The sequence below is a fragment of the Artibeus jamaicensis genome, unplaced genomic scaffold (assembly GCF_021234435.1).
Source record: "Artibeus jamaicensis isolate MK-2021 breed Jamaican fruit bat unplaced genomic scaffold, CSHL_Jam_final scaffold_461, whole genome shotgun sequence".
NCBI lineage: Eukaryota > Metazoa > Chordata > Mammalia > Chiroptera > Phyllostomidae > Artibeus > Artibeus jamaicensis.
This window is the reverse complement of record NW_026522045.1, coordinates 4,909,508-4,936,891: the sequence shown is the minus strand read 5'-3', so window position 1 is coordinate 4,936,891 and position 27,384 is coordinate 4,909,508. Positions and strand designations below refer to the sequence as shown.

The 27,384-nt window shown below is 40.1% G+C and overlaps 2 protein-coding genes across 4 annotated transcripts in view; one reads left to right on the top strand and one right to left on the bottom strand.

Annotated features, from left to right (window-relative positions):
* SRPX2 (sushi repeat containing protein X-linked 2) overlaps positions 1 to 8,294 on the bottom strand; it is a 53,799-nt gene extending 45,505 nt beyond the window's left edge. For both annotated transcript variants that reach the window (XM_037144051.2, XM_053657511.1), the window contains exons 1-3: positions 8,011 to 8,294; positions 6,110 to 6,327; positions 767 to 847 (exon numbers count right to left, since the gene is read on the bottom strand). In XM_037144051.2, coding sequence (XP_036999946.2) covers positions 767 to 847; positions 6,110 to 6,191 — 163 coding nt within the window. In that variant the 5' untranslated portion in view covers positions 6,192 to 6,327; positions 8,011 to 8,294. The remainder of the gene's footprint in view (positions 1 to 766; positions 848 to 6,109; positions 6,328 to 8,010) is intronic.
* A 9,079-nt stretch (positions 8,295 to 17,373) lies between these two features.
* Positions 17,374 to 23,862, top strand: TSPAN6 (tetraspanin 6). Of its 2 annotated transcripts, XM_037143778.2 has the most exons (8): positions 17,375 to 17,588; positions 18,574 to 18,762; positions 19,057 to 19,131; positions 20,051 to 20,149; positions 20,627 to 20,761; positions 21,392 to 21,475; positions 22,906 to 23,011; positions 23,646 to 23,862. In XM_037143778.2, the coding sequence occupies exons 1-7, from the start codon at positions 17,502 to 17,504 to the stop codon at positions 22,972 to 22,974; spliced, it is 738 nt and encodes a 245-aa protein (XP_036999673.2). In that variant the 5' UTR covers positions 17,375 to 17,501; the 3' UTR covers positions 22,975 to 23,011; positions 23,646 to 23,862. The 2 variants fall into 2 exon arrangements, with proteins under 2 accessions (XP_036999674.2, XP_036999673.2); XM_037143779.2 differs by lacking the exon at positions 19,057 to 19,131 and having other exon boundaries at positions 17,374 to 17,588.
* Positions 23,863 to 27,384: the final 3,522 nt, after the last annotated feature.

Below are 27,384 nucleotides of genomic sequence, written 5' to 3'. Positions count from 1 at the left end.
AAACAAGAATCTTAGAAATGTAAGGGATATTACATATTACTTTCCTTGTAGTGCAGGAATAGCTATTCAGCCTTCTTCACAGACAGTTCTCCTACCCCTTCTTAGAAGAATCTGTAGATCATGGAGCCTTCTCTAGTTTGGTCTCATTCTTTATATTAAACTTTATCTTCTACTACTTCCTGAACATCCCATCTCCTCCAGTAAGCTCCTTTCTCTAAGAGGTTTGTTCTTACCTCTATATCTGTGGCCATTTGCTTTTCTGAATGTTCTTCCTTCCCCTTTCTAGTTCTCAGACTCTACCCAAAATTCAAGTCTTCTCCTAAAATATCATCTTTTATGATCCTTTCCCTGACTTGTTTTTCTTAACTCCTATTGCATTTACTGCTACCACATATAGTTTCACTTACTTGCTCTACATGTGCTAATTTTACTGACCACTCAATAATTCTTCTCTTGGCAGAATGTAAGCTTCTTGGGGGAACACAAGTTTTTGTATCATCCACTGCTTACCTTGCACAACATTAGACATACAGGAGGTACTCAGTCAGTACTTAATGGTTAGTAACAGATAGGCAAGCTTAGGGCTAGAGAGGTAAGGTCAAATAGTAAGTCAGTAACCAAGTTCATGATTGGAAATCACAGCCCCTGATTCCCTGAGCTTCAGTTTTGGTAGATATAAGCCAATCTGGATAAAGATGCTTCTGGAAGGGCCTGGGCTTTAGGCCAGAAAAGACCCTTCCTGAGCCTAAGAAGCAGTGAGTATTACCTCGGTAGTTTAGGGCAGACACCTGTGGGGCCTCTTCGGCATATACTTCATTGTAGCTTTCATGTGGGTTGTAGCCTGAACCTAGAGTGAATAAGACAATATCAAGATGACATATTGATTTCCCACTCAAGACCTTACTACCCTTTCCCCCTTTGAACTTGCTCTTTTCCTGAGGACATGGCACTCTATGGGTGGAAAGCCAGGTAGGTATTTAATGGGGAAAATTCTACCTTATGAACCAGTAGAACTATTGTGGGCAAACCTCAACACCTGAAGTACATGAAGGGGGAGCTCCTGGGGTGGGTTGGGGTGGTACTGGAAGAACTAAGCCTCCATTTAAAAAAACAAACTTCTTGACCATCCATCAATCCCACCAATCTGAACTACAAATGACCCATTTTCTTGATGCAATATATGAGTCTTGTTGAGCTGCTGATTACCAAGCTCTAAGGTTGGACAGTTGTCCCAGGTAGGAGAAAAATAGAGCCTGACTAAGGGTCTTTCCACTAATGACATGCCTGTTCGAAGTCCTCAGAAGTAAATAATTCCTCAAGCTCCCACTAGGTCACAGGGTACCAGCCTTTTGCCACCTGGTTGCCATTGCTAGGTTGCCATTGCCATGCCAATGTAAATTTGGAATCAAAAGCCAAGGGGAAATGAGAATAGTTTCACATCCTGAGTAGTTTGCCCTGGTTTGGAGGAAAAAGAAAAAGAAAGCAAAGTCCTTTGGAGAAATTTCTGGTTCTTCTAATCAGCAGGAGCTTTAGGAAGGAGCTGATGAGCTAGATAATATTCCCAGTTAACCCTTACTCCATTAAGTGGCTCAGAACCTGGTACAGGCAGGTCTGTGGCTGTCTGGGAGACTAAACTGTGTTCCACTAGATGGCAGGAAATCGGTCATGAACACAAACTAATTGGAATACAACTTGGTCTTTTCCAAAGTGAAGTTTCAGGAAGCCCTCCTTACAGATTCTCTGAGCCCATGCACACACAGGAATAAAACAGCAAGCCATGCTGGAGTCATGAAACAATTATTCACTTCCAGGAGAGAGTGTGCTTCCAGGACAGGGCTGGGTTTTACTGCTGGAGCCCTTTGGCCTGTGTAAACACTCAGACCACAAGTGTGCCTGCCTCTTCTCTGGGAAGAGGCTCAGGGCCCCCTACACTAAACAAGGGAGCAGAGAACTAGATGATGAAGCTCCTCAAAGATTGGGGGTGGAGGGTGTTGGGAAACCAGTCAAACTTGAAGAACAAGGGAATGAATCAAACTGAAAGTTTGCCTTATGAAATCATGTCCTTCTTGGTTTGCCCTCATTCCAGAGGAAAGAGTTCATTTTTTTCTTTCCCTTGACTTTTTCTATTTTCTCTTCAGGCTTCCTCTCTCTTTTCCCACATGGGAGGTTTCTCTGTGGAGGTCAGAATTCTTGTCAGCTGTTTCAGTTTAGCATAACCTCAAAGATTTATAGCTCCTGTAAACAGGACGCCAGATGTGTATAACTTCCTAAAGGACTCGGTCCCCACACTCTTGTTCCAGACCTTGCTTATGAAGAAACAACCAGCAGGGAGCAGGCCTCTGTTTACTGGAAGAGCAAGCTGGAATGACAGAGGCCTATAGCTGGATAACAACAACAACTGCTAACATCACTGAGCACATGTTCTCTGTTCAGCCCGTTACATATGTTATCTCATTATGTCATCCTAACATCTCAGTGAGGTTGACACCTTCATTTCTCCCTAATGTACAGATGAGGAAACAGGCTCATAGGAGTGAATAGAGTACCCCATGTCTCCCAGCTAGTATGGTGTAGAGTGGGCATTCTAGCCCAGAGCTCTTTGACCTGCTCCATACCAAACTTAGACACTCCACTAAAGATAGCAGTAGGGAGGACTGTGGACAAGGTCCAGCAGGGCTAAAATCCAAAATCTTTTTTGCAATCCTGCTTTTTCACTCTGTGTATGTAGGATCAAAGGCCACTCTAGTAGACTGCTCTGCCTAGTTTTAGGAATTGTATCTCTACCCCTTGTGGCTAAGGGCGAGAGACGACCTTTGGAATGCTAGCCTCAGGAGACAAAGCCTGTCTCTGGTAGCAAACGCTGCTGCAGTTCCTCTCCCCGCCCCCAAAGCTTGGTCGGAAGTCAATGATGGGTAAGACCCCCCACAGTGGGGGGCAACGTAAGCCAGACTCGATCACTTGGAGGGCCTTCATGGAAGGACTCGGGGGCTGCAACAAAGAGCAATGGACTCTCGCCCTCTCCTGCCCACCCCCCACCGGCTTTGACATAGCCCGAGTCCCCATGTTCTCTCGGAGAAGCGCTTCCTGGTTCTAATCCCCATAAGCCTGAATACCTGATGGGGAGAGGTGTAGCTCCTTGCCTTGCTAGAGTGTGTCCTGGGGGAAAATCTGGCATCACAAAGACTTCCTGATAAACCTGTGAAATCTGCTCTGCTAAGAGTGCTTTCATTCATATGATAAGGGTCTGAGAGGAAATGAGTATGTCTTCCAAAGTTTCTGCAACTCTCTTCCTGACAGACACTGACTCATGGTAAGCCTTCAGATTTCTTTGTAATGTTATCTACTGTTTGATCCTTGCTGCCTTGTATTTCTGTGTCTTACAACCCAATAAAAGGCTATGGAGAAAGGCACTCGAGGTTTTTTTCTCCTCGGAGAAACTGGCCGCTGCTGGCCTCTGTTTCCCCTGAGAAACTGGCCACAGCCCACTCCTCCTCCCCAAACAGATCCAGAATGTCTCGGCCTTATTTATTCATTCATGCGTGTCTGTGGCACTGGGGGGGGGAGGGAACCTCGTGAAAGAAGTCGCCCCCACAGGCCACCAAGGATTTTACATCATTTCATAATTGCAGGGGATGTGGGAAAGCTGAAGGGAAGACTTGGCCAGATGATTATAGTCTTCACCAGGAGTAGCTGCGCCAGTGCCAACTTTGCTTTGTGACAGGAATGGGCTTAAGCCACCTAAGTACTTTAAGCATTTCTATTTCTCCTCTCTGCCTATCTTCGGGTATTTTCTTCCAATATTAGGATACAAGATGACATATAACTAGAGGGGCTCCCTTTCCACATTGTTCTATCTGTTTGTCCTTCTTCAGCCCCAGAGGATAGAGGTTTGTGCAGCATTTCTCAAACACTGCCCTTCACAAATGTATGCTTGCAAATGTAACTGACAGTTGAAGATTATTTTCAGGTCCACATTTGGCTTGTAATAGCAAATATGGTCTGACTTTCTGGATTGTACATATATTCCAATATCCACCTGTAAAACAGTTTGCATTATTTATAGTCTTAACCCTTCCCAACCCCTGCTGGGAACCCCCCCAAAACCCAGAATTATTTCTATGGGGTGTGCCCCTTGTAGTACATGCTTCTTCCACTAGGTGAGTGTTCTAGGAACCCACCTGAATTGGTGTATCATCTGGAATTGGTGTCAGAGTCTGCATTCAGCTTCAGTGAATTTTTCTGAAGACTCTTTCAACACATTTGCCCATTTCATGGTGGGTGATTTACCAGCACACCTGCCCACACCGCACTGAGCATTCAGCATTTTTTGACCAAAAAGGGCATGACCCTTATGCCCCACCCTCCTTATTCTCTCGATCTTTCCCCCAAAGACTTTTTTTTTCTTTCCCCAATAGAAAAAGTCTTCAAAGGCAAGTGTTTTGCCAATGTGGAAGAGGTGAAATAAAAAACAGCAGAAACACTAAGAGGAATCAAAATTGATGAGTCCAAAATTGTTTTGAGCAGTGGAAAAAACATCTTGATAGGTGTATTGCATCAAATGAAGAGTACTTGGAAGGTGACAAAAGTTTAAACATGTAAGAATAAATACACAATTTATATAAATAAATTCCTCATATATATGTACCCATATGTATATATACATTGTGTTGTGTATACAGTGAATGAAAGAACAAATGCATGGAGCAAGCTCAGACAGCTAAGCTAGTGATGGGGGAAAGGACTGTTGTAAAATTCTGAATTTCTATCATCATATAATCTCCTAAGAAGAGAATAGGATAGAATGAGTGGGTGTGCAGGGCTTTCAGAGATCTCACAGCATGGGCTCCTCAGGAGGAGTAGTGACCCCAGTGATTCTTATGGAAGTGAGAGTGCCACCTTTGCAACAGACCTTTAAGAACTATAGATGAATCTAAGTTTTTAAATAAAATTGCCCTTTCTTCAAGACTCCAATAGATTAGGCTTTCATCTTGGAAAAAGTAAAGGCCTTTGTATTCCATGAGGTTTCTTACAGCTGTTCAAAATTGACCTTTGAGACATCTAGTCTCTACTTCTTCCTAAATCCTATGGTCTTTAGTTGAATTTTGGTCTTGTATACTTGAACTGTAACTTGGGAAGTTTGGGGAGGATGGCTCCTTTAACCCCAAACAGTATGTAATCTGCCAACGGCTTGACTTGAACTTCTTCATCTCAATGTCAGCCCTTGTGCTTTACCCCTTACAAAGCCAGGTTAAGCCAAAAAGAAGCTTGCATATTTGTTTGAAAGCTTCATGTAGCTGTTCTAGACAAACAAGAGTTATTGCCAAAGGCCTCCACCGGGAGCTCAGGGCATGTGGAAAATTTTAGCTGCAATGACTGTGGCTGTGATGAAAGCAGTTTGTTATTTACTCATCTCTGGATATTTTCCTAATTACATTGGTTGGGCCTGTCTCTCCCTATTCCCCCCAGTCCCCATAAGGGCATACAGTGCAGGCCACAGAATATTCTTAGCAATTGGAATGCCAGCTGGGCTCCATCAGAAACCTCTGTCTGCCCCCTCATTATCCTACTATCATTCCACCCCTCCCCTCTTCCCTCTCTTCACTGAGTTTGTGCTTTTCAGCTACCTATGTCTCTAGGGGCAAAGGATGAAACATTCAGGAATTCAGAACTCTCCATCCCTTCTGAAGTAAGGAACAAGCCAGAAGAAACTGGGAAATTCCTGTTTGATAGAATGCAATCTGTATTGTTAATATTTCTGACACAAAGGGGTTATAAAAATCTCACCCTAAAAATAAGGTCTGAGGGTGAGACAGAGGGAGGGAAGGAAGGAGGGAGGAAGGAAGCTAAGCACAGAAGCACGTGAGGACAATGGCCTCAAAATCCATGTAGTCTAACCTTCTCATTTTTAGCTGGTGTAGCCTATTTTTAAATATCTGTTGTTGGTTTGACTCTAAAGCCTCCCTTGGTATCCTGTTGAAATGTTTAACCATTTTTGTTGTTGACAATAGTTCTTATTATCTAACTTAATGGTCTCTCATTGCAGTCTAACTCCTTCTCCAAGACTTGGTCTCAGCCCTGGAAATAATGGGCTACAGCTCCTAGAACTTACCTGTAGACCATGTTGGCATCACTGCTGGAGCAAGGAAAAGCAGCAGAGAGAGAACTCCTCTTTGAGTTATTTGACTGGCCATCCTTTTAAGAGGTAGAGATTATTAGGGAGGTAAGAATAGGAGTAGGTGGCCAGAATTACCAGAGCAAAGAAAAATAAATTTCATAAATCAGCCATCAGTTAGGTTCCAAAAGTGAAAGGAAGCAGAAATGTTGAATCTGCAAGGAAGAAGAGAGATTTTTAAATTAATGAATGCCTTTTATATTATCCCCCTTTTGTAAGAATCTTTACTTTATAGAATAGCAAGACTCTATTCATTATATATGGCCTTTTTTTCTTCCAAAAAGGAGGATGATGTAAAACAACCAATTCTCAATGGACTCTGGTGAGATTAGATACAAATATTCCATGGTCCAAGTTATAGAGAGGGACACTGAGGTACCAAGACCAAGAAAGGGCCAACATACAGTCATATAGAATCAAGATGAAAGTATGTGATCTAAAGACTGCCAGTTGGTCATTTAATCCATTTAGCTGTTTTTCTTAACTGCTAATCTGGGAAAGCACTAGCCTGTATAAACTAAACTTGAACACTGAAGTTATACACATCTCAATATGTATCCAATTCTGTTTCTACTAGCTATGAGGCCTTGGGCAGTGTTTAACTTCTCTGAGCCTCAGCTTCCTCATCTATAAAAATGAGAATAATATAGTATCTACCTTATAGAATAGATTATTTCCTGGCACATAGGGAAAAATCAATATATGTTAGTTTATTAGTTATTATTACCAATTTTGTATTGGACAGGACTGGATATCTCTTATCTTTAGTCAGTAACTATACCCTTGTAATTTTCTTATATTTGGTTTTTGAAGCTTAGTGGTTTGGTAGTGGCTTTTGGCTGAAGAGTTCAACCTAACTTTCTAGTTTTACCCTGGTGAGCCAGCAGGAAGTCAAGTGAGGTTGGGAAGAACGTACTGAAGTATGTGAGGAAAGGGTGAGCAAGCCCCAATTGCCCTATTATTTCCTGTTCTGTCCTCACTTTAATGGGATTTCAGTTTCATGTTTCCCAGTAGGTGAATATCTCATAAATGACAGTATTAAAACTTGCTGCCCATTGGTATAAACCAGCCACTGGACTTTCCAGTAAGCACCTTTTCACCCATATACTTTCAATGAAATGCCATGCTCAGGAAGGAGTCAGTCTCAGAAATGAAGAAGAAAAAGATGGCAGATTCTGGCCAGAGTCCACAAGGGACATAAGAAGCCCAACAATAGCACAAATTCATTTAAGTAGCAACTTATTGCTACTTAACTACAGACTTTCTCTAAACAGTGGGAAGGAAGCAGGGTAGAGAAAAAGTGAGAGCAAGTGAAGGAGGCAAGGAAAGTGAAAAGATGTGAGAAGGAAGCTAGAAAGAAAAGCAATCTGCCAGAACTGAAGGAAAGAGATAAAGGCAGAAAGAGGGAACAAAAGAATGAGAAAGAGTTTAAAGAGTAATTCAGGAAAATGAACAGCTAGATAAACTAATCACTGAACCTGCCTCTCACATGCAGCCTCAACTCAATTTCTTGGTTCAGGAGCAAGGGCTTTCTTTTCCAGACCTGGTGCTCTGAGACTGTGACTACTTCCCTGCCCATCCTCTTCACAATTTCAGGATGGAAATTTGACTCATGAGAGTCAGCCATCCCTCTGCTGAGCATCTGGAAGGCGGTGGGAACCTATGCCTGCAGGCAGGTCACAGCTCAAATGAAAAGCTGCATATGACTCAGTTTCATAAAAGAACTTCTTTCTCCCTCTTCACCCTCATCCATGTTGCCCAAGTCATGGGTCTCATTACTCACCGTGGTTGTGAAGTAGGAGTAGTGTAGTATAGAGGGGTTAAGCAGCAGATCTTACCTGTTTTATAGGCTTTTCTGTTCTCCTTTTCTCTCCTGGTTCTCTTTCTCCTTCCTTTCTGCTTCTTTCATCAGTCGAAAAAACTTCTACTTTCACACTCCTAGAACGAGTTGACTCGTGGTCTGTCTGGGTCTCTGGGATTCTGTTAAAACTGCCCAGATGTTAGGACATCTGCATCTGCCAAATTTTTCCTTAAAGCTATATTAGCTCCCAAGCTATAACTGTTTCTCTCTCAGAGAAGGATTTTAGAGAGGTTGGGGAGAAGGAACACAAGGATTAGAGGAACTCCGTCAGTCTGCTGCCGAACAGGGGAAATTGTGAATGGCACTGGCTCCATGCCCATGCTTATAAGTAATGACTAACAGCCTGGCTAAGGGGCCTCCAGAAAGATGTGGCGCACTGAAAAACACGTTTTTTTTTTTATGACTTGCATGACATCAAGATTGAATTAAAAGGAATCTCCCATACTCTAAGAAGAAGAGAAGAGAATAGCTGACTCTGACATTTCCTGGAGATTTCCCTGTAATTACTTAGTTGCCTTGTCATCCATATGTACAAGGTCAAACACACTTCGAAACCCTAGCACCGATTGCCTAACTTGTATGGACTTCAGTTTCTGATAAGATTATGTTGTTTACAAAAAAATACCATTAAGAATAAAGGTTGATTTCCCATAAGAGTGAAGGGGGTGTATGTTTTAAGAGGCTTTAGCTGAAGGCTGTTTAAGCAAATCTACAAGGTATAGTCATTATTAAGCTGTTTCTCAGTGACCTGTGATGGAGGGATATGTTTCTCTTCAATAAACAAGCTTTCTTTTTAGTATCTGATAATGAAACTATTCTACCATAGTTCAGGCCAAATCTTTACATTCTCCCTCCCCTCAGACTTGACATTTATGTCCTTGAAAAATCAGTGGTTGTGTAGAAATAACTTTAAATGCTGTAGAAAGGGTTCTTCCCTGTATGTGCAAGCAAATTTGTAACCACTTTTCAGTTAATAAGAGAATTATGCTTATGAGAACAAAAATTCAGTAGCAAGCCTGTTTCATTTACAATCCACAAACCATAAATATGCATTGTATGTCTACCATGTGTTCAATAGTAATAGTGGTACAATAAAGCACAAGGTACGATCTTGGCTTATTTATTCAATAAATTTATCAAGCATCTACTATGTTAAGAATGGCTGACAGAGAAAAATCCCTGTATTCCTAATCCATAATTAATTCAACAAATATTTATTGAGCATCTATTATATACCAGACACTCTTCTAAGTAGTTGAGAAACATCAGTGAATGAAAAAGACAAAAAGGTGTTGCTCCTATGTAATGGAGGAAACATATATTCAACAAAAATGTTGATTACGGTACTTCCGCTAAGATGAAGGCATAGGTGGAGACGCCGTGCTTCCTCACACAACCAAGTTTAGAGACAACTAAATAATAGCAATGGAAAACACAGCCAGAACACAAAAAATTGAACTTTTCACAAGTCTGATAACAACAAATTCTTCAGCCTGACTGGTAAGAGGGGCAAAACCAGCAGCTGGCAGAGCGGGGTTGCAAGGAAAACTCGGTCAGACGGACTCAGGCGCGCAGAATCAAGGCCCAGAGTTGGACCTGGTGGGCAACTCAGCAAGCAATCTCAGGGAAACAGTGAGGGAGCAGGGCTGAGGGTTGACCTTGGTCGCGCATTCATGTGTGGACAGACAACCGAGGGTGTGGGTGATTGGACAAGAGCCAGCAGCCCCAGCGGCAAGCTGCGGCGGAGGGCGCTGCCATTTCCCCCGCTCTGACCCTGCCTCCACATCAGCATCATAATCCAGCGACCTAAGTGGCCCGGTCCCGGTGAACCACCTAAGGCTCTGCTCCTCACCCAGCTGTGAGAAACAACAGAGGGGGCCACCATTTCCCCGCTCTGACCATGCCCCCACATACAGCGTCACAACCCAGTGACCTGGGAGTCCAAGGCTCCACTCCTCGCACTTAATGGGCGAGAACAGACCAAAAATGGCTCAGGAAGATCTCAAAGCCCCAGAGCCTATAATTCTAAGCGATGAAGAAATAGCAAAACTCTCAGATGCACAGTTTAAAACACTGGTGATCAGGATCCTCACAGAACTGGTTGATTATAGCCACAAATTAGACAAACATATGAAGGCGAAACTAATTGAAATGAATGGAATTGCACAGGAAACCAATAGCGATGAAAAGCAAACTGGGACTTTAACCAATGGAGTGGACCAGAAGAAAGCAAATAATGGCCAAACAGAAAAGAGTGAAGAAGCAAGAATTCAAAAAAATGAGGAGAGTTAGGAACCTCCAGGACATCTTTAAATGCTCCAACATCCAAATTATAGGGGTACCAGAAGGGGGAAAGGAACGGCTACCAGTGGAAAACTTATTTGAACAAATAATAAAGGAGAATTTCTCCAATCTGGCAAATGAAATAGACTTCCAGGAAATCCAGGAAGCTCAGAGAGTCCCAAAGAAGTTGGACCCAAGAAGAAACACACCAAGGCACATTATAATTACATTAGCCAAGATTAAAATGAAGGAGAGAGTCCTACAAGCAGCAAGCGATAAGGGGATAGTCACCTACAAAGAAGTCCCCATCAGACTGTCAGCAGATTTCTCAAAAGAGACCTTACAGGCAAGAAGGGGCTGGAAAGAGGTATTCCAAGTCATGAAATCTAAAAACCTACAATCAAGATTGCTCTATCCAGCAAAACTTTCATTTAGAATGAAAGGACAGATAAAGTGCTTCTCACATAAGATCAAATTCAAGGAGTTCATCATCACCAAGCCCTTATTATATGAAATGTTAAAGGGACTTATCTAAGAAAAAGAAGTTAAAGAAACATGAACAGTGAAAGGACAACAAACTCACAGTTATTAACAACCACACCTAAAACAAAAGCAAACTAAAAGGACAGCTAGATCAGGAGTAGAAACATAGAAATGAAGATCTCAAGGAGGGTTAGCAATAGGGGAGTGGGAGGAGGAGAAGGGGGAGAAGGTACAGAAAATAAGTAGCATAGACAGGAGATAGAAAATAGATGGGGGGGCAAGAATAGTATGGGAAATATAGAATCTAAAGAACTTGAGACACATGGTCATAAACTAAAGAGGGGTAATGGTGGGGATGGGGGGTAGGGTGGAGGGAAATGAAGGGGGGGAATAGAACAACTATAATGGCATAATCAATAAAAAATAAATTAAAAAATTAAAAAAATGTTGATTACTATTGTTCATGCTTAGGGGAGTAACGTTCATTAGGCATCTACTATAAGCTAAGACCTCTGAGAACAGTAGTAAGAACTGTGTGAGCCTTGATCTTAAGGAGCTTACTCTCCAGCTTCTAGAAGGTGTATGTTTAGTAGAGCAGGTAAGGGGGACACAAATAACTAGAAAATAATACAAGATTATATAAAGTTTCAAAATTAGTGGTATACACTGTGAGGACTCTCTGAGCACTCTGTGAGAAGAGACAGTCCTTGGTATGCTCTCTGGAAAGGTAAATAACATAAACAAAAGCTTACTGTTAGGTCAGAGAGGTCTGGGCTAACTGGTTAGAGGTTTCAGGGGAGTGATAGGAAACAAAGTTGAATGAATAGGGTAGGGCCAGATTGTGGGGCCCTTAAAGTCAAAACGTGTTCACTCTAAATATGTGTTAGAAAATAGTGAATCTATTAAATGTGTGTGTTTGTTTGTGTGTGTGTGTGTGTGTGTGTGTGTGTGTGTGTGTGTGTGTGAGAGAGAGAGACAGAGAGAGAGAGAGAGAGAAAGAGAGAAGGAATAATACATTTTACCACAGTTGTTTTCTTCCTAAAAACAAACAAACAAAAAAGAAAAACCCTTTCACTGGCTCCCTCTTGGCAGAGTACACACTAAATTCTTAGCAAGGCATTTCAAATCCTTCACAAGCATATCCCACCTATATCCTCAGCTTAGTTTTAAATATTTACCCCATGACTTGTCATTCTGGACATACTGAACTACTTGTTCTTCCTTTCACACCTCGGTGCCTTTGTACAGACATATTTGGTCTACCTTGTATTCCTTCTCCTTTCCTGGTCTGTGGAAACCATATTTTCTTTGCTGCTCAGAAGTTGCCCTCAACCAAACTCAGCCAGAGCTGTTTACTTCAAATTCCTTTTCTATCACATCACTGTGTAACTGTCTTAATTATAGGATTTATCATACTTATTGTTCGCTTCTGATAATCTTTGTCCCATACTATATATACTAGTCTGTTAAGCTCAGACTCTACTCTGCCCCCCCACTAGACTGTGTATAGGGGTCTTCTTCATTTCACCAGCACCAGACACAGAGCCTAGCACATGGTTGGATGAGGAAGCTGCATAAGATCTCACATCCCAATTAGAGCTGGAAGCAGTGGGACAGAGGGCTAGCAGAGAGAGGTTAAAGAAGAAGGTGAATGAGGGAGAATATGGAAATCATAGGGGAAACAAAGTAAGGGGATAAAATGAGATAAGAGGGACAGTATTCTGTGAAGCATAATATATATATAAAGAGCTTACCCAAAACAGGTGGGGTTAATTTGTAAAAAACAACATTTATTAAGCACTTACTATGTGTGAATAACACTATGTTAGACACTGTAAGGATATAGTTAAATAAAAGACCTGTCCACATGAATTGATTGGAAAGGTAAGACAAAGACACAGAGAATGACAACATGATGCATTAAAATATAAATTTCTTAAATTTCTTAAAGTTCAGTATCATTTTCAACTATAAGACTTTTAATATGAAGCCCCTCGGAAATCAATAAGATAGTTTTTAAAAATATTTTTTAATTTATTTTCAGAGAGAGGGTAAGAGAGGGCAAGAGGGAGAGAAACATCAAGGTGTGATTGCCTCTCATGTGCCCCCCACTGGGGACCTAGCCTGCAACCCAGACATATGACTGACTGGGAATTGAACCAGCGAACCTTTGGCTTGCAGGCCAGCACTCAATCCACTGAGCCACAGCCAATCAGATAGTTTTAAGAAATATTATTTACTAACAGATTGCCTCACTGAGATCTCAGCAAAGCTTAACAAGGCTAGACTAGTAACAAGTTTTCATTGAAAATGGACTAAGGTAAATTGACATGGAATTGTGAGTTTTAATACCATTCAAGAATATTTCTCATTTCTATGTGTCCCAAATAGACACAGAAGAGAATTTCAGAGAAAAAATAATGAAAATACATAAGAGGCAATGGATATAAAAACATATTTCTATTTAGGAAACTAATTTTTAAAGTGTACATATGAATTATCTATTTAAATAATGATGTTTAAATTGTGTGTCTAAATGATGTTTATCTAATGGCAGTAATGTAAAATTAGGTTTTAATAGGTACGAGGTGCTTTAAAACTTTATGATAGGCATTTAGCCAAAGGTAATTGAAAGGATACTATAAAAGGTATTAGAAAATCAAAAGGCTGAATGTCATTACATGAATAAGAGATACAATGTATTGTGAGTGAAATGGTTGATATCTTTTTACTGGTTCCTAAGGCAGAGTGTAGTAATGGTCCCAGACATTATACAGCAGCTCAGCTTATTTTTTTGTTTGTTTTATAGCAGTGTCATACTGGGATGGCTTAGACATTTAGGCTTTTAACATAACTTATTTAATAAAACCTTAAGTCACTATTAAGTGATTAGCCTCACAGATCAGCCATGACCAGTAAGCTCAATAGGGATTGGCTGAGCATCAAACAAGCTCATCAGTTGAGCATTGTTTTCTAGGGTGCTGGGGAGAGTATAAAAGGGGAAAATGAGCCAGCCACACTGGCTCTTCAAATAGTGTCTGAACATGTAGACAGCAGGATGTGAAAAAGGTAAGCAGAGAAGAAAGCAAGTATAAGGTACTGTAGTAATTAAGAGTCTGAATCAATATGAATGGTCAGAGTATGAGTATTGTGTGGAGAGTGAAGGAGTAGGGGAGAAGGAGGGATAATGGGGGTTGGGGATTGGGGCAGGGGAGTGGTGGTGAGGAGAGGGGGGAACTGGGGAGAATGTGAGGTCCTGAGGGAGTGGGAGGTTGTGTTGGAGGGTGGAAGAATCTTGGACACTCTCTTTGAGTTGGGCTTGAGCTGAACCCTAAGTGCTTGAGTAGGGGGCAGAAATTTTGAGTGAGGTTGGAGATGGGAAGAGAATAGGAAATATCTTATGTATTGGGGAGCTAATCATACTGTATTTATTGTGGAACAGACACTTAATGTTGGAAAAGCAGTAGGAAATAACTTGATATCATATTTGCCGGAGGGAGCATAGTTTAAATGCCTAATCTCCAAGGTTAAAAGAAGTTAATTGGAAAGGAACAAAAATACCCACCAAAAATTGAATGTAAAACAAGCAGTAGCAAGAGTTAAAACACATTTTCCTTTTTTCCTACATTTTCAGTATCAAATATGTTTTTGTAGTCAGGAAGAAGGAGAAACTAAGAGGTTATACCAGAAAATGTACTGAAATCTCTACATACCACCCTGGGATGGGCAGGGTAACTTTTTAGGCATTAGGGCTATTGGAGTGAAGGCAAAAGTAAAACTCGACAACAAGAAAAATCACTTCAAATATAAGGCAAAATTGGGGAAATGATTGAGATTCTTGTACTTCAGGGGTTCTAAAGAGATCTTATTTGCAGCTAAATGTCTTAGTATAGCAGTCTTTGGTAAGGTTATTCTCAGCCCAGACAATAATTTGCACAATGATAGCCATGTCTCATCACTGAGTGGGCCCTGTTTCTAATGAGGGAAACAGAAGTTGTCAGGGCTTAGTCCTAGGCAAATTACTTAGCCTCTCTGAACCTGTTTCCACATCTGTAAACTGCTGCCAGTAGTAGTCTTGACCTCATAGTAACAGCTTTTGTGATGTATGCATGAGGTGACAAGTGTTGAGTGCTTAGCAACTGTGTTTGGTACATAGTCAAGACTCAATATTATAGTGATCATTAATACTTGAAAGAATCAACTTATTTTCTGACCTAGAGAATTACTTGTTACATTGCTTTAAATGTGATTAGATGCCTTTATGGTCTGTGTTTGGACCCAATCCCAGGCCTAAATTTGAACTAAATTGAATTTCTGGGTTTGATGACATGGCATGGCATGGGGGAGGGGGATATGCAGCATGGGAGGCAGGGGTGCAAGGTGTTGTGGCCATAGGAATATTAAATTCCATGTCATCCTGTGGTTTAATTTGGCACTGACTGTTATTCAAACAAAGCAGCGTTGTGAGTGGCAGAGGAAGGGAGAGGAAGAAAATCAACACATTTTTGGAAATCAGATGTAGCTTTTGCTTTGACTATTTTGTTTTTTATTCAGCCACAGAAATATTTCTTTGCTCTGGGGCATACATTGAAAATCTCTTGCAGGACACAGTACAAGCCTACATTTCAGAGGAAACTTCCATTTAAGATGACAAAGAGTTAGCAAGACTTCCATTGATACTTGTTTATTTTAATAGGAGAACCTCTAGAAGAGTGTTGTCTAGCTTCGGAAGAATGCTTTTAATATACTTAGGCCCTCTGAAACCTCATTTCCTGTAGTTATGACAAATGTGGTCATTGAAAAGTTGACATATGCTCTATTTCCTGATGACCTTGCTTCAATGCTAAAAGGAGTATAGTTTATTATTTACCCATTCTCTCCATGCATTTCTGTGTTAGGCTTTTCTAATTTTAGGATAAAATTTTAGTGTAAAGTCTGGCAGTGCAATAATTCATTCTCCAATAGTTACTCTCCTAGACCTCAGACATCTGGCATGATGCTAAAAGGAACTGGTCCTAGGTCAATATTTGAAGCACAGGGAAGCTCTGTGTGACCAAGTCAATGGAACTTTCCTGTTTTTTGGTTCTGTGGTATATGTTTTAAAGCAAGGTTTCAAGTGAAAAGCTTTGGGCATTCACCTCTCCTTCACTAACACAGGACTTTATTTACCATAGTGATCCTATTAAATGCTCATTTATGATGTTAAGCTTTTGTTAATGACAATATGATGGGTTGGATATGCAACTGATATGTTCTTCTAATCCCATCCCTCTAGAAATAACACATCTTCACTAGACTCTCAGTTTTTGCTCTCAAAGAATTTACACTTTAGTTGAGAAACCAGACCTTGGTACATACTCTGTGCTGTAACAATATAGACCAACCTATTTATGATGCATAGCATGGGAACATGGAGCTACCCACACATGATTTAAAAGAAAAAATAATACTAGCACAGTAATCTCTAGTTTTGGTTTTGCTCTTAGCAGAGTGACCTTAGATTTCAACCTCTTTGTGATCAGCTGGTTCTTAATCTGAAAAACCTGGGACTGGAATATACAGTGCCTTTCAGTTTTACCAGTAACATTTTAAAAGGGGTTACATTTACCTGACATTCTCTGTAGCACCTTTCCTTTTAGATGTTTGCAGTTAATAGCAGAACTTACATTTCAGCACTAATTATTTTTAAACACCCCTCAACTTTCCAATTACATACTTAAAGGATAAGTGAGAAGAGGAAATTCCAAATTTTATGATCAATCTGTCATACCTAGCTTGGAATTCTTTCAACAAGTGATAATTTCCCACAATTTATTCAATCTTATGGCTTCTACCTACTGCATAAAACAATGTTCAAAAATTGAAAAGCACACACACACACACAAAGCCTTGGCTGGTGTGGCTCAGTGGACTGAGTGCTGGCCTGTGAAACAAAGAGTTGCCAGTTGGATACCCAGTCAGGTCATATTGCCTGGGTTGCACTCCACCTCCCCAGTAGGGGACATGAGAGGTAACCACACATTGATGTTTCTCTTTCTCCCTTCCTTCCTCTCTCTAAAAATAAATAAATAAAATATGTAAAATTTTTTGAGAAGCACAAAACAAATGAAAAAGAAATCAACCTAATCCGTCCACTCAAGTAAATTGCACTTTTTCCTTCAGTTTTTGTCTCAAAACGTGTAATTGTACTTATAGATTTGCAGTCCACTTTGTTCTCTTTGGAAATGTATTTCTTGTTGGTATTTTGCCATGTAATAACAATGTAATTAAGTTATTTTTAACCTTTTTATTCCTTTCCTTCGTTCTAGGGCATTAGTGGACGATGAGGCGGAATCTCAGAGCGTGGCTGCTGCGGGTGACAGAAACAATTCGAAGTTTTAAGGGTGGAGGACAGGCAGGGGGTGGGAAAGATTCTTAGTAAAAAAAGAAGCAAGGTCAGCTGAAAGATCTAAGATATTCCCGAGGGTACAACCTTTGCTGGTAGTTTTCAGTAGCCTTCAGCAGAGGGCGCTCGGAAATTGTCGTCACTTTCCCGATAGCCTTCTGGACTCCACCCTCTAGAAAATTGAATAGTATTTCCGGCTCTCTTCCTCTGTGGACGCTCGTAGGTTTTCGGCAGTTTCCGGGGAGACTCGGGGACTCCACTCCTCGCTCCCTCAGCTCTGATACCCCTGTAAGAAGGGATAGGGTTGAGGGCTAGTCATGGCGTCCAGGTCTCGGAGACTGCAGACTAAACCAGTCATTACTTGTTTCAAGAGCGTCCTTCTGATCTACACTTTCATCTTCTGGGTGAGAGACGGAGGCCTCTAGGGACTGGAGGGGATCCTGAGCTTGGATTGGGGGTATGAACATGAGTGGAGGGAGCTTATATCCGGGGTTCTAAAGGAGGCACGGGGTGGAGAGGTTTGAGAGGAGATTGCTGTGGGTGGGAATCAAGTGCTGGCGATGAGTTGCTTGGGCTTGAGCTCCGGAATCGTCCACACCAGGATCGGGGTGTGGGAAGTGGGCTGGTAGGCTGAACTGGGACCCAGATGTGCCGAGCATTGCGGGGCTGGAGGGTGAGGTAGGTGGGAGGAAGGGAGTTAAACCCCCAGAGTACGCAGATGGTGTCCCTGGACTATTGGAGAGGCAGGGCTGGCCTGGCAAGTCTGAGAGCTTGCTTGCACAATAGTGTCTCTGTCTTGCTTTCTTTCTCTCTCCCACTCCCTCTACTCCCTCCCCTCTTAAGAGGGGAGTATTTCATAAGTAAGTGTGGTAATGGCCCCACTCCTGCCAGTCTGTCCTTGGCTTGCTTTTGTGTACTATCCCTCATCTTTCTAAACTTGGGGGAAGTGAGAAGGCTCTGGTATCATAAAAGCTTTTTTCCTCCAGGAAGGTTTTCCTAAGGCGGTCGTAAAACAGTTATGAAAGTTTTGATCCCTAGGGCAAATGTGCTTTGGACTTCTGTTTACAAAAAACAAACAAAAGAAGTTTAAGGAGTTTATTAAGGTGCCTTCTTTAGTTGCCCCAGGCTTCACCCTGGCGACCTGGGGTACCTGATGGTTGTAGCCTGTGGCTTATCAAGGCCTGTCCTTGTGTGCAGATCGTGTTTGTTTCCCCCCTCTATGACCCACCTTGTCTGCCATATCCCAGCCACAGATCTGTGGCCACACACTGTTAAATCATTTGTCACACCTATTATTTTTTACATACCCAGTGGTTTGTGGCTTGAATATACAGTATATAACTTTAAGTATACAGTGTATAACTTTATATTCTCTGATTTCCCACGTAGATCACTGGTGTAATTCTTCTTGCCATTGGCATTTGGGGCAAGGTGAGCCTGGAGAATTATTTTTCTCTTTTAAATGAGAAGGCCACCAATGTTCCCTTTGTGCTCATTGGCACTGGCACTGTCATCATTCTTTTGGGCACCTTTGGCTGTTTTGCTACCTGCCGAACTTCTGCATGGATGCTAAAACTGGTGAGTCCTTAATTTTCATTAGAATTGAATCTTGATTCCTGACAAGTTTTACATGTATTTTGTAGGCTTTGTTTCTTGGAACTGGCCATGGCCTTTTAAGAATTTTCTTGTTCCTTATGAAAACTTACCAAGTAATAGTTCAGCTGCCAATTACCACTTGTATTGTGCTTTCCATGTCCTTTTCAACAAAAAAAAAACCACACTGATTGAACAAACCATTTTTCCCCTTTGACTCCCTTTGCAGCTGTGATGTATCTTATTTATGCTGACTTGGACTTTCTTTTTATCCTGCAGTATGCAATGTTTCTAACTCTCATTTTTTTGGTTGAACTGGTCGCTGCCATCGTAGGTTTTGTTTTCAGACATGAGGTAAGCCTGAGTTTGGGAGATGAAATGGATTAAGTCACAGAGTTAAAGATAGCTTTTACTAGTTTAAAACTCACAGCTATGTTCAAAGCTTAACTTTGCAATCCGTAAAGACTTTCATAAAAATTCTAGCCTACTTTTAATATAAAAGAAGATGTAGAAAAGTGTGAACACTAACAATTACCAGAACAAAATTAAAGGTACCGATAATCACATGTATTTTTAGTCATTTTTCTGTGTGTATCTATTAAAGTGGAGATAGTACAATTTATAACTTTGATAGGAAACTATTTAAAACACAAAATTGATGCCTTCTCCACTTATGCCACACAGAAAATATTAGATATACTTAATGCAAATCATGAAAGTCTTAATATTGAATTAGAAATCAGGGTTCTACTCTGTTAAGCCTGGGATTAGGAAATGATTGAGTAGTGAAGGCTCATCAATGAAAATGTTTCACAAACTGGTAGTATAGTCTCCTAAAGTAAGGTTTTGTAGCTTAAAAAGTCCATAGGTATCAAATTATGCTGTTTAAAGTGGATAAAGATTGGGGGCTGGGGGATAGAGCAGTATAGAGCTTCCACTTGAATAAATACATGCTCCCACAGCACTTTGTACTTATGATGCTTATCATCTTTTATTGCAATGTTTTGCTTAGTAATGCATTCAGCTAAACTATATCCCTTGGAGGACAGGATTGGACCATAGAAGTTAATTACCATGCATATTACTGCTGTCAAAGATATGACCATTGGTCAGATGTAGAAATTTCTTTTTATTTTATTTTATTGTTGTTCAAGTACAGTTGTCTGCATCCCACCCCACCCCCTGCAAAATATAGGAATTTCTTATTTGACATAGAAATTAAAAGAACTTTTCTAGAATCTTTGTTTATTGGCTTTGTGTTTCTTTGCTGTAGATTAAGAACAGCTTTAAGAATAATTATGAGAAAGCTTTAAAGCAGTATAATGCTACGGGAGATTATAGAAGTGATGCAGTAGACAAGATTCAAAATACGGTAAGTGGTCATAGATGGTAGCTTTTCAAGAGGGGAACACATTTCTTGTCCCCTGAGAAAGGAGGATAGGGCCCTGGCTAGTAGGTATTGTCCACTTGTCCTATACTCTCATAATCTTAGATTAGGAAGGAATGGAAACATGTCCCTGGAAAGAAGAGTATAATGATACTAAGGGACATATCTTCATTTTCTCCTAATCATTCTCACATGTGCAACTCTTACTCCCTACTGACATTATGGTCCAAGTTCTGTTAGCACCAACAATAGCAGGAAAGTAAGGCCAGTCCAAAAATGTTAGAAACATTTGGTGTTTGAAACAAGTGCTCATCTTTCAAATTATAATTGAGGGCAGCCACACAAAATATTATTAAATATAATAAATGTCTTGAACACAAATTGTAATCTAAGGTGATAGGTTAAATGTTTGACTACAAAGTTGTAATGTGAAGTATCAATGTTTTTGTTGGGATTTTTCAGTTGCATTGTTGTGGTGCCACCAACTTTGGAGATTGGAAGGACACTAATTATTACTTAGAAAAAGGATTTCCCAAGAGCTGCTGTAAACTTGAAGATTGTTCTCCTCAAAGAGATCCCGATAAAGTAAACAAAGAAGTAAGGAGCCTTTAAAATTTTTTGAAGATATTAACTAAATACAGAGTTGACTCAGTTTTTAATTTTTACTCAGTACACATAATCTGAAATAAGGCAGGTATTATTCTCACTGAATAAATTAGAAAACTGAAACTCAGAAAATTTGTGACTTGAGTTCATATAACTAGCAAGAAACACTCTTTAAATGTGTAATCTAAAAAGTGAAACTTCTGTCAAAACCTCCTTTTAAAATGCTTGAAAGGATGCCCTGGCTGGCGTAGCTCAATGGATTGAGCGTGGGCCTGCAAACCAAAGGATCGCAGTTCGATTGCCAGTCAGGGCACATGCCTGGGTTGCAGGCCAGTTCCCAGCAGGGGACACATGAGAGGCAACCATACATTGATATTTCTCTCCCTCTCTCCTTCCCTTCCCCTCTAAAAAGATAAATAAATAAAATCTTAAAAATAAATAAATAACATTAAAAATTTTTTAAAAATAAAATGCTTGAAAGGAGACAGGATTTGTTACATGAAAGTAAGTTTTAATAAAATGGTAAAAGTTAGTGTAGCTAAAGCTCATCTTTCTGCAGAAATGTATGGTGCAAATATTATGTTTGTTCTGTACTTAATGTTTTTTTTTCTCTCCCATTAGGGTTGTTTTATAAAGGTCATGACCATTATAGAATCAGAAATGGGAGTTGTTGCCGGAATTTCCTTTGGAGTTGCTTGCTTTCAGGTAAGTCCTTGTAGTTATGAACTATTTCATCACTTTTATAGGTGTCAGCTAGAAGATTTCTTCTTTAAAGGCTTTAAGTTTTTGCTTTAGGGCCCTGGATAGTACAGGCATTTTCAGAGAAATTACATTTTCACAAAACTCTCAGTTGCTCATCACAATATTGAAATACTTTTATTTTGTATGAGAAACATATATATAGTGAATCATTTGTGATGGGGTCTATATTTAGCTTATTTGAGATGGAATATTTTGCTCTTTTCATTTCAGACTTTTAATGTCTTAGATCTTAAATTTTTCTATATTGTTTTCCACAATTATGAAATTCTCTAGGTTTTTATTCCCATTTAACCTATTCTTTTTACCATGGCCAGTCATGCCATGAAACTACAAAAAGCAAGGCTTAAAATTAACTTCTAGCAGTATATATTTTTTGAAAGCAGTTAATTGGAGAAAGATCTGGCACCCTTTAGTTATGGCAACTTGCCAACATCACAGTTCATTAAACAAAACATGAAATATATGGGAATCTTGCTTTGCTCTGCAGTCAGTCAAGATTTTAAAACATTAATAGAATCTTTTTTTTCCGGGGCTGCAACTGCCTGATGAGTTGCATATAAGTCCCAGCCTAGTAAAATTTAGATCATATAACCCCACACTCGATATGTGCTTATTTTTTGGAGTGGATGGTATATTGTGGATCCAGTTGTATTTCTTGAATTTTGCTGTCTTGCTGTAGCATGAAAAGTCTGTATTGTGGCTCTAGACAATTTTTTTAGGGATGTAGTTTTTCCCATTAAACATTGTGAAGGTAAGACTAAAAGCATTTTGATGAAGTCTAATCTCAATATATTTCTAGAGTAGAAGGTATAGCTACGTCTGAATCTGCACCGTCTAATAAAATAGCTACTAACCACCATTTAAATGAAATTTAAAATTTGTTTCTTCATTTACTCTAAGCCCTATTTGAAGTTGAAAAGCCACAAGTGGTTAGTGGCAACCTTATTAGACCAAAGAGGTATTACAGAACATTGCCGGCATTGCAACCCTCTCTAGACCCTCCAAGAAAATCTCTGTCCTCACAGATGGAGATTTTACTTGGTAAGATACTTATTCTAAGCCACACTGTTTTTGTTCTGATAACTGAGAGGAAGAGTAAGAAAAGTTTCCTCAAATTTGTGACATTTAGAATTTTCCTTCAGTGATGTTTTTGTCAGTGACAGTTGTGAAATTTCAGGTCATAGTAGTAGTAAAACTGCACTTATATTGGTTGACTGTGATCTAGGTGCTACAAAATAGCAAACATAGCTTTCTAGTAAAACTTTAGGAAGGAAATCATTAGTGAATTAAAAATGAAGGAGACTATACCTGCACCCTGAGATCTTTAAGCTCTTTGCCATGTGTGTTTAATTTAGTTCATATTTTATTTACAGCTGATTGGAATCTTTCTTGCCTACTGCCTCTCTCGTGCTATAACAAATAACCAGTATGAGATAGTGTAACCAATGTTACACGGCTTACTCCTGTCCAACTTTTAAGGTACATTTATTTTGGTCCTCAGCTCTGTCAGTCTTGCTGTTTTCTTCAGCCTGTGTATGTTATGGATGAAGTTTGCCATAAGGTCTGGTCCAGTAGTGCCTTTAAATCTTATTGGTACTGTGGTAGTCCCACATAGGCAGCTCAGGCCTCTAAATACAAGGCATAGCCAAAAAATATAGATTAGCCTTTTTGAGGATTACCTACACATGTTCAGCCTCAAGATTCTAAGTGGTTCACTTTCTAACAAATTTGAACCTAGTGTGAAGAGAAATGGGGTTCCTTGACAAGCATACTCTGCTCTTGACTAATAGTAGTGTTCCCCCTAGTCTTTGACCTAGTTCTCATAATCATAGTCACCTGGTGGACTATTTTTAGAGCCATAAACACGTCTAGACTAAACAGGAACCAAATTTCGGGGAAATGCGTGTTTCAGTAATTTCAGTATTTGAGTGGTAAAATGTGAGGACTGCTGCTGGCTCAGTTAATCCATAGGGCATGCTTCACATTTTAACTGAGCCCCTGACTGGGAACACATGAAGTTCTTCATTAGTAGAATATATTAGAATGTGTGCAAGTGAATACAGATACTGAAATTTGGGTGACAAGTAAAGTAACTTTTTTTCTTTAATTTTAGGACATTTATATTCCCCACTGTGAACTACTAGATCGTCTGGTTGGAAAACTGACTCATTACTCATAGACCAAAAATCTACACCAGTAGTCTGATACAATCTAGACATTTGTTCAATATGTTATAAGTCTCCCTTTTGTCCCATTCATCATGTAAGGTTATTGAAACTCTCTTATCACTCTGAAATGCTGGAAGAGTTAGTAAATAGTAAATGAAACAATGCTGTGTTTCTCTTGGTTTTTGTTTTTATCAATGTAGGGGTTTTGAAAGATACTGGATTTTCTATTTTGATGCACTGTTATAAAGTGGGAAATTGACCCCCTTCAAACTAGCCCCTTCCCAGTTAGGGGTATGTGCTTTGATTGCATAATTTGTGTCAAGAAGTTAAAATGTTTTGATTACTCTCTTTCTGTTCTGCTGATGGGCACAGAGTAACATTGTGCAGTTTAATTCTGGTCAGGAGTTGGCTGGAACCCATCAGAGTTGCCAGATGCTAGTAAGGGTCTCTGACCTAAGGTACCTAAGACTACAATGTGGGGGGGCTCCACCCACACGGTCCCCCCAGCTGCCATGAATGAGAATAAGTCTACCAAGACATGATCTGCTTGGGGAGGAAAGGTGACTGATCTCTCAAAGGAGAAGGACCCAGAGCCTTTTCCTCAGTGGGCTTTTAGGTTCATTTTGCACAGGAATACAGGTAAAAGCTCATTAATCATTGTTAGGCAGTAAGGATCAAACAATAGATAACATACAAAGAACTATGAGGGCTTATTCTGAGTCAGGGTCTGTTAGCTAAAGGGCTACAAAACTTTGGGAAACAAATTCATTTCCTGCTCAGACCTTTATCATTTAATTGAGAGGGTTCTTAACAAAGCAGGTTTCACAGGATTTTATATACTCTTTCTTAGGCCTGATCACCCGGGTAACCTGCCATTTCCAGCACAGGGCTGTACCATTCTCTGTCCTTGTTTCAGGCTTAAGTCATGCAGGGAAAGTAAGGCAGCCAAGAGATTAGGAGACTTCTTGCAGACAGAATGAGGACTCAGGCTATGGCAAAGCTGAGGGGCAAGGGTCCATCACCCCCTTTTGCCGTAGCCTCTCAAGTCCTTCCCTGGGGCCTCCACATGATTGTGCCTGTATTAGGTTGTCCCTCCCTTAAGGAATCATACCCGTTCTTGGCTAACTGATCAAGAATTGGGGGCCAGTTATGGATGAAGTAAAAGGAGCAGAAGCAGCGCTCACGCTAGGGAGATAAACTTTGTCTCCTTAGTGCCTTATGGTCCAAAGGTCCCACACTCGGCCTTAGCCATGGGGAGGTTACAGCTCCTGAAACCAGGCAGGGTGGTTCTCAACACTGAAGGGTACTACCAGTGGTCTGTGACATATCAGATAATAGCACACTTACAGTTTACATTTCTTTGCCTCCAAGTTAAGGTTTTTATAGTGATGATTATATTTCTTCTGTCATTCAAAAGGTTCTAACTAATGATATTAGAATTACTGTGTTTTCCTGAGAAATTTAAAGCAACTCATTTTTATTAGCTTTATTTAGCTGGTATTTCCTTACCAAGTTGATATGACTTAATTGTCAGTATTATGGTCAACTTTATTAAGCTTAGTTTGGGTTCATGCCTTTGATTAATAAATAACTATAAAACTTTTACACAATAATATTGTTTTCCTCTAAAATTATCATACTTAAATTCACTTTAAGAAAATGATTAGAAAATCAATGATTAGAAAATCAGTGATCAAATGATTAGAAAAAGATAAGAAAATCTGCTGGAGTCCAGGCTTGCGTGACTCAGTTAGTTGGAGTGTCATCCTATAAATAGAAAGGTTGGGAGTTCAATTCCTAGTCAGGGCAAATGCTTAGATTGCGGTTTCAGTCGCTGGTTGGGGCACGTGTGGGAGGCAGCTGATCAGTGTAACTCTCACATTTCTGTCTGTCTGTCTCTCTCTCTCTTTCTTTCTCTCTCTCTCTCTTCCCCTGCCTTCCTCCCTCCCCCTTCCTCTCTGGAATCAATCAGTCAATCAATCAATCATTATTTGTTTGAAAAAGAAAATCTGCTGCATGGGTGTTTTCCATTGAGACAGCTAAGCACTGTATTTCTATTTGGAGTAAAGTTTTAGATATGAAATGTAAAACTGAGCTATAGACTACCTCTTTAAAAAAAGTTAATGTCCAGCCCTGGCTGGGTGGCTCATTTGGTTGGAGCATTGTTCCATACACCAAAAGGTAGCAGGTTTGATTCCTGGTCTGGGCACATACTTAGTTTGTGAGTTTGATCCCTGGTGGGAGCATGTACAAGAGGCAATGGATAGATGTTTTTCTCTGTCTCTCTCCCTTCCTCTCCCTCTAAAATAAATAAACATATCCTCAGGTAAGGATGTAAAAAAATGTCCATACTATTGTCTGTGTCTATGAGTTTTTGTTTGTCTATTTGTTGCTTTCAGTTTTACGTCCCACCTGTAAGTGAAATTGTATGGTTCTTTACCTTTTATGACTTACTTCACTTATAATATTCTACTTAACCTTATATGATATTAACCAATGTTACCCCAATAAATTTAATAAAAAATAATAAAACCACATACAAGTGATGTCTCTGTTTACAAAAACCTACTGTCTGTGAAAGGATTACATTCCTTGTTATGAAATAGCAAATTCTTAGCATTCTTCCAGAGCTCAGGACTTTTTTCTTGTATAATTTACATTAAGAAGTTGAATAGATTTAACCAGTACCTTCGGGGTAATAAAATTTTTAAAACTTGAGTATAAATGGAATTCTTTATTTGGTTTTGGGTTTCTTTGTACATCTATTAGAAGAACTTAGCTCATCTCTAATGGCTATATATACATCCTCACAGTCCTTGATAGTAAGGGAGTGAGTCAATCACAGTTATAAAGTAGACAAAAACTACTAGCTACTAGTTAAGTAAGATTAGTAACTTTCAAGTACATGTTTTTAAATGCTTGTAATTACTGCAGAAAGAGGATATTGTTCATTAAAACATTTGATGAGGTAGGTGACTTTTGACATTAGGGAAAGTGATAAAATAGTTGAAAACTAGGAGTTCCCCAAAAGTAGTAAATTAGATTTTTTTTGCTATTGGAATTGTGGACACTGAGAAAGAAGATACCAAGTCATAGCTCCTGGTGTCTAACAAGGTTCAAATTTAAAAGCAGAGGCTAGGAGCTGTTTCTAAACAGCTCTTCTCCCTTCAGGGAGAGGAAGGGAGCTGCCTGCTTATACTTGTACTGAGCTGCCTGCTTATACTCGACATCTGTACCAGGCCTTATAAAAAAGTCTCTGGAAGTGTATTTCAACCCTGTCTAATAAAAGCTGTAGTGCTGTTTCCCAATCAGCATCTTTACTGACCAATCAGAGCATCTCCATTATGATCAATCAGAACAGTACCTTTTAGGCCAATCAAAGTGCAAGGATTAATGCTCTTCATTTGCATTAGGACAGACCAGTAAGGGACCAGGGATGGGGACTTCTGTTTATATGTCAGCTCCCCTCTGGCTTGGAGAGCATACTCTCCTTTTCCACTGAAGACCAAAGACTGCATTTCCCCAGTTGTTGCTGAAACACTGAAGACATCACGCCAGAGCAAGGAGGAGCAGGCCTGCACAAAGTGTAATGGGACAGAGCAGACAGAACAGAGCAGAGTGGTCTAACTGGAGAGGAACCTCAACCAGGGCTGCCTTGCCCCAGGGCTACCTCATCTCACATTC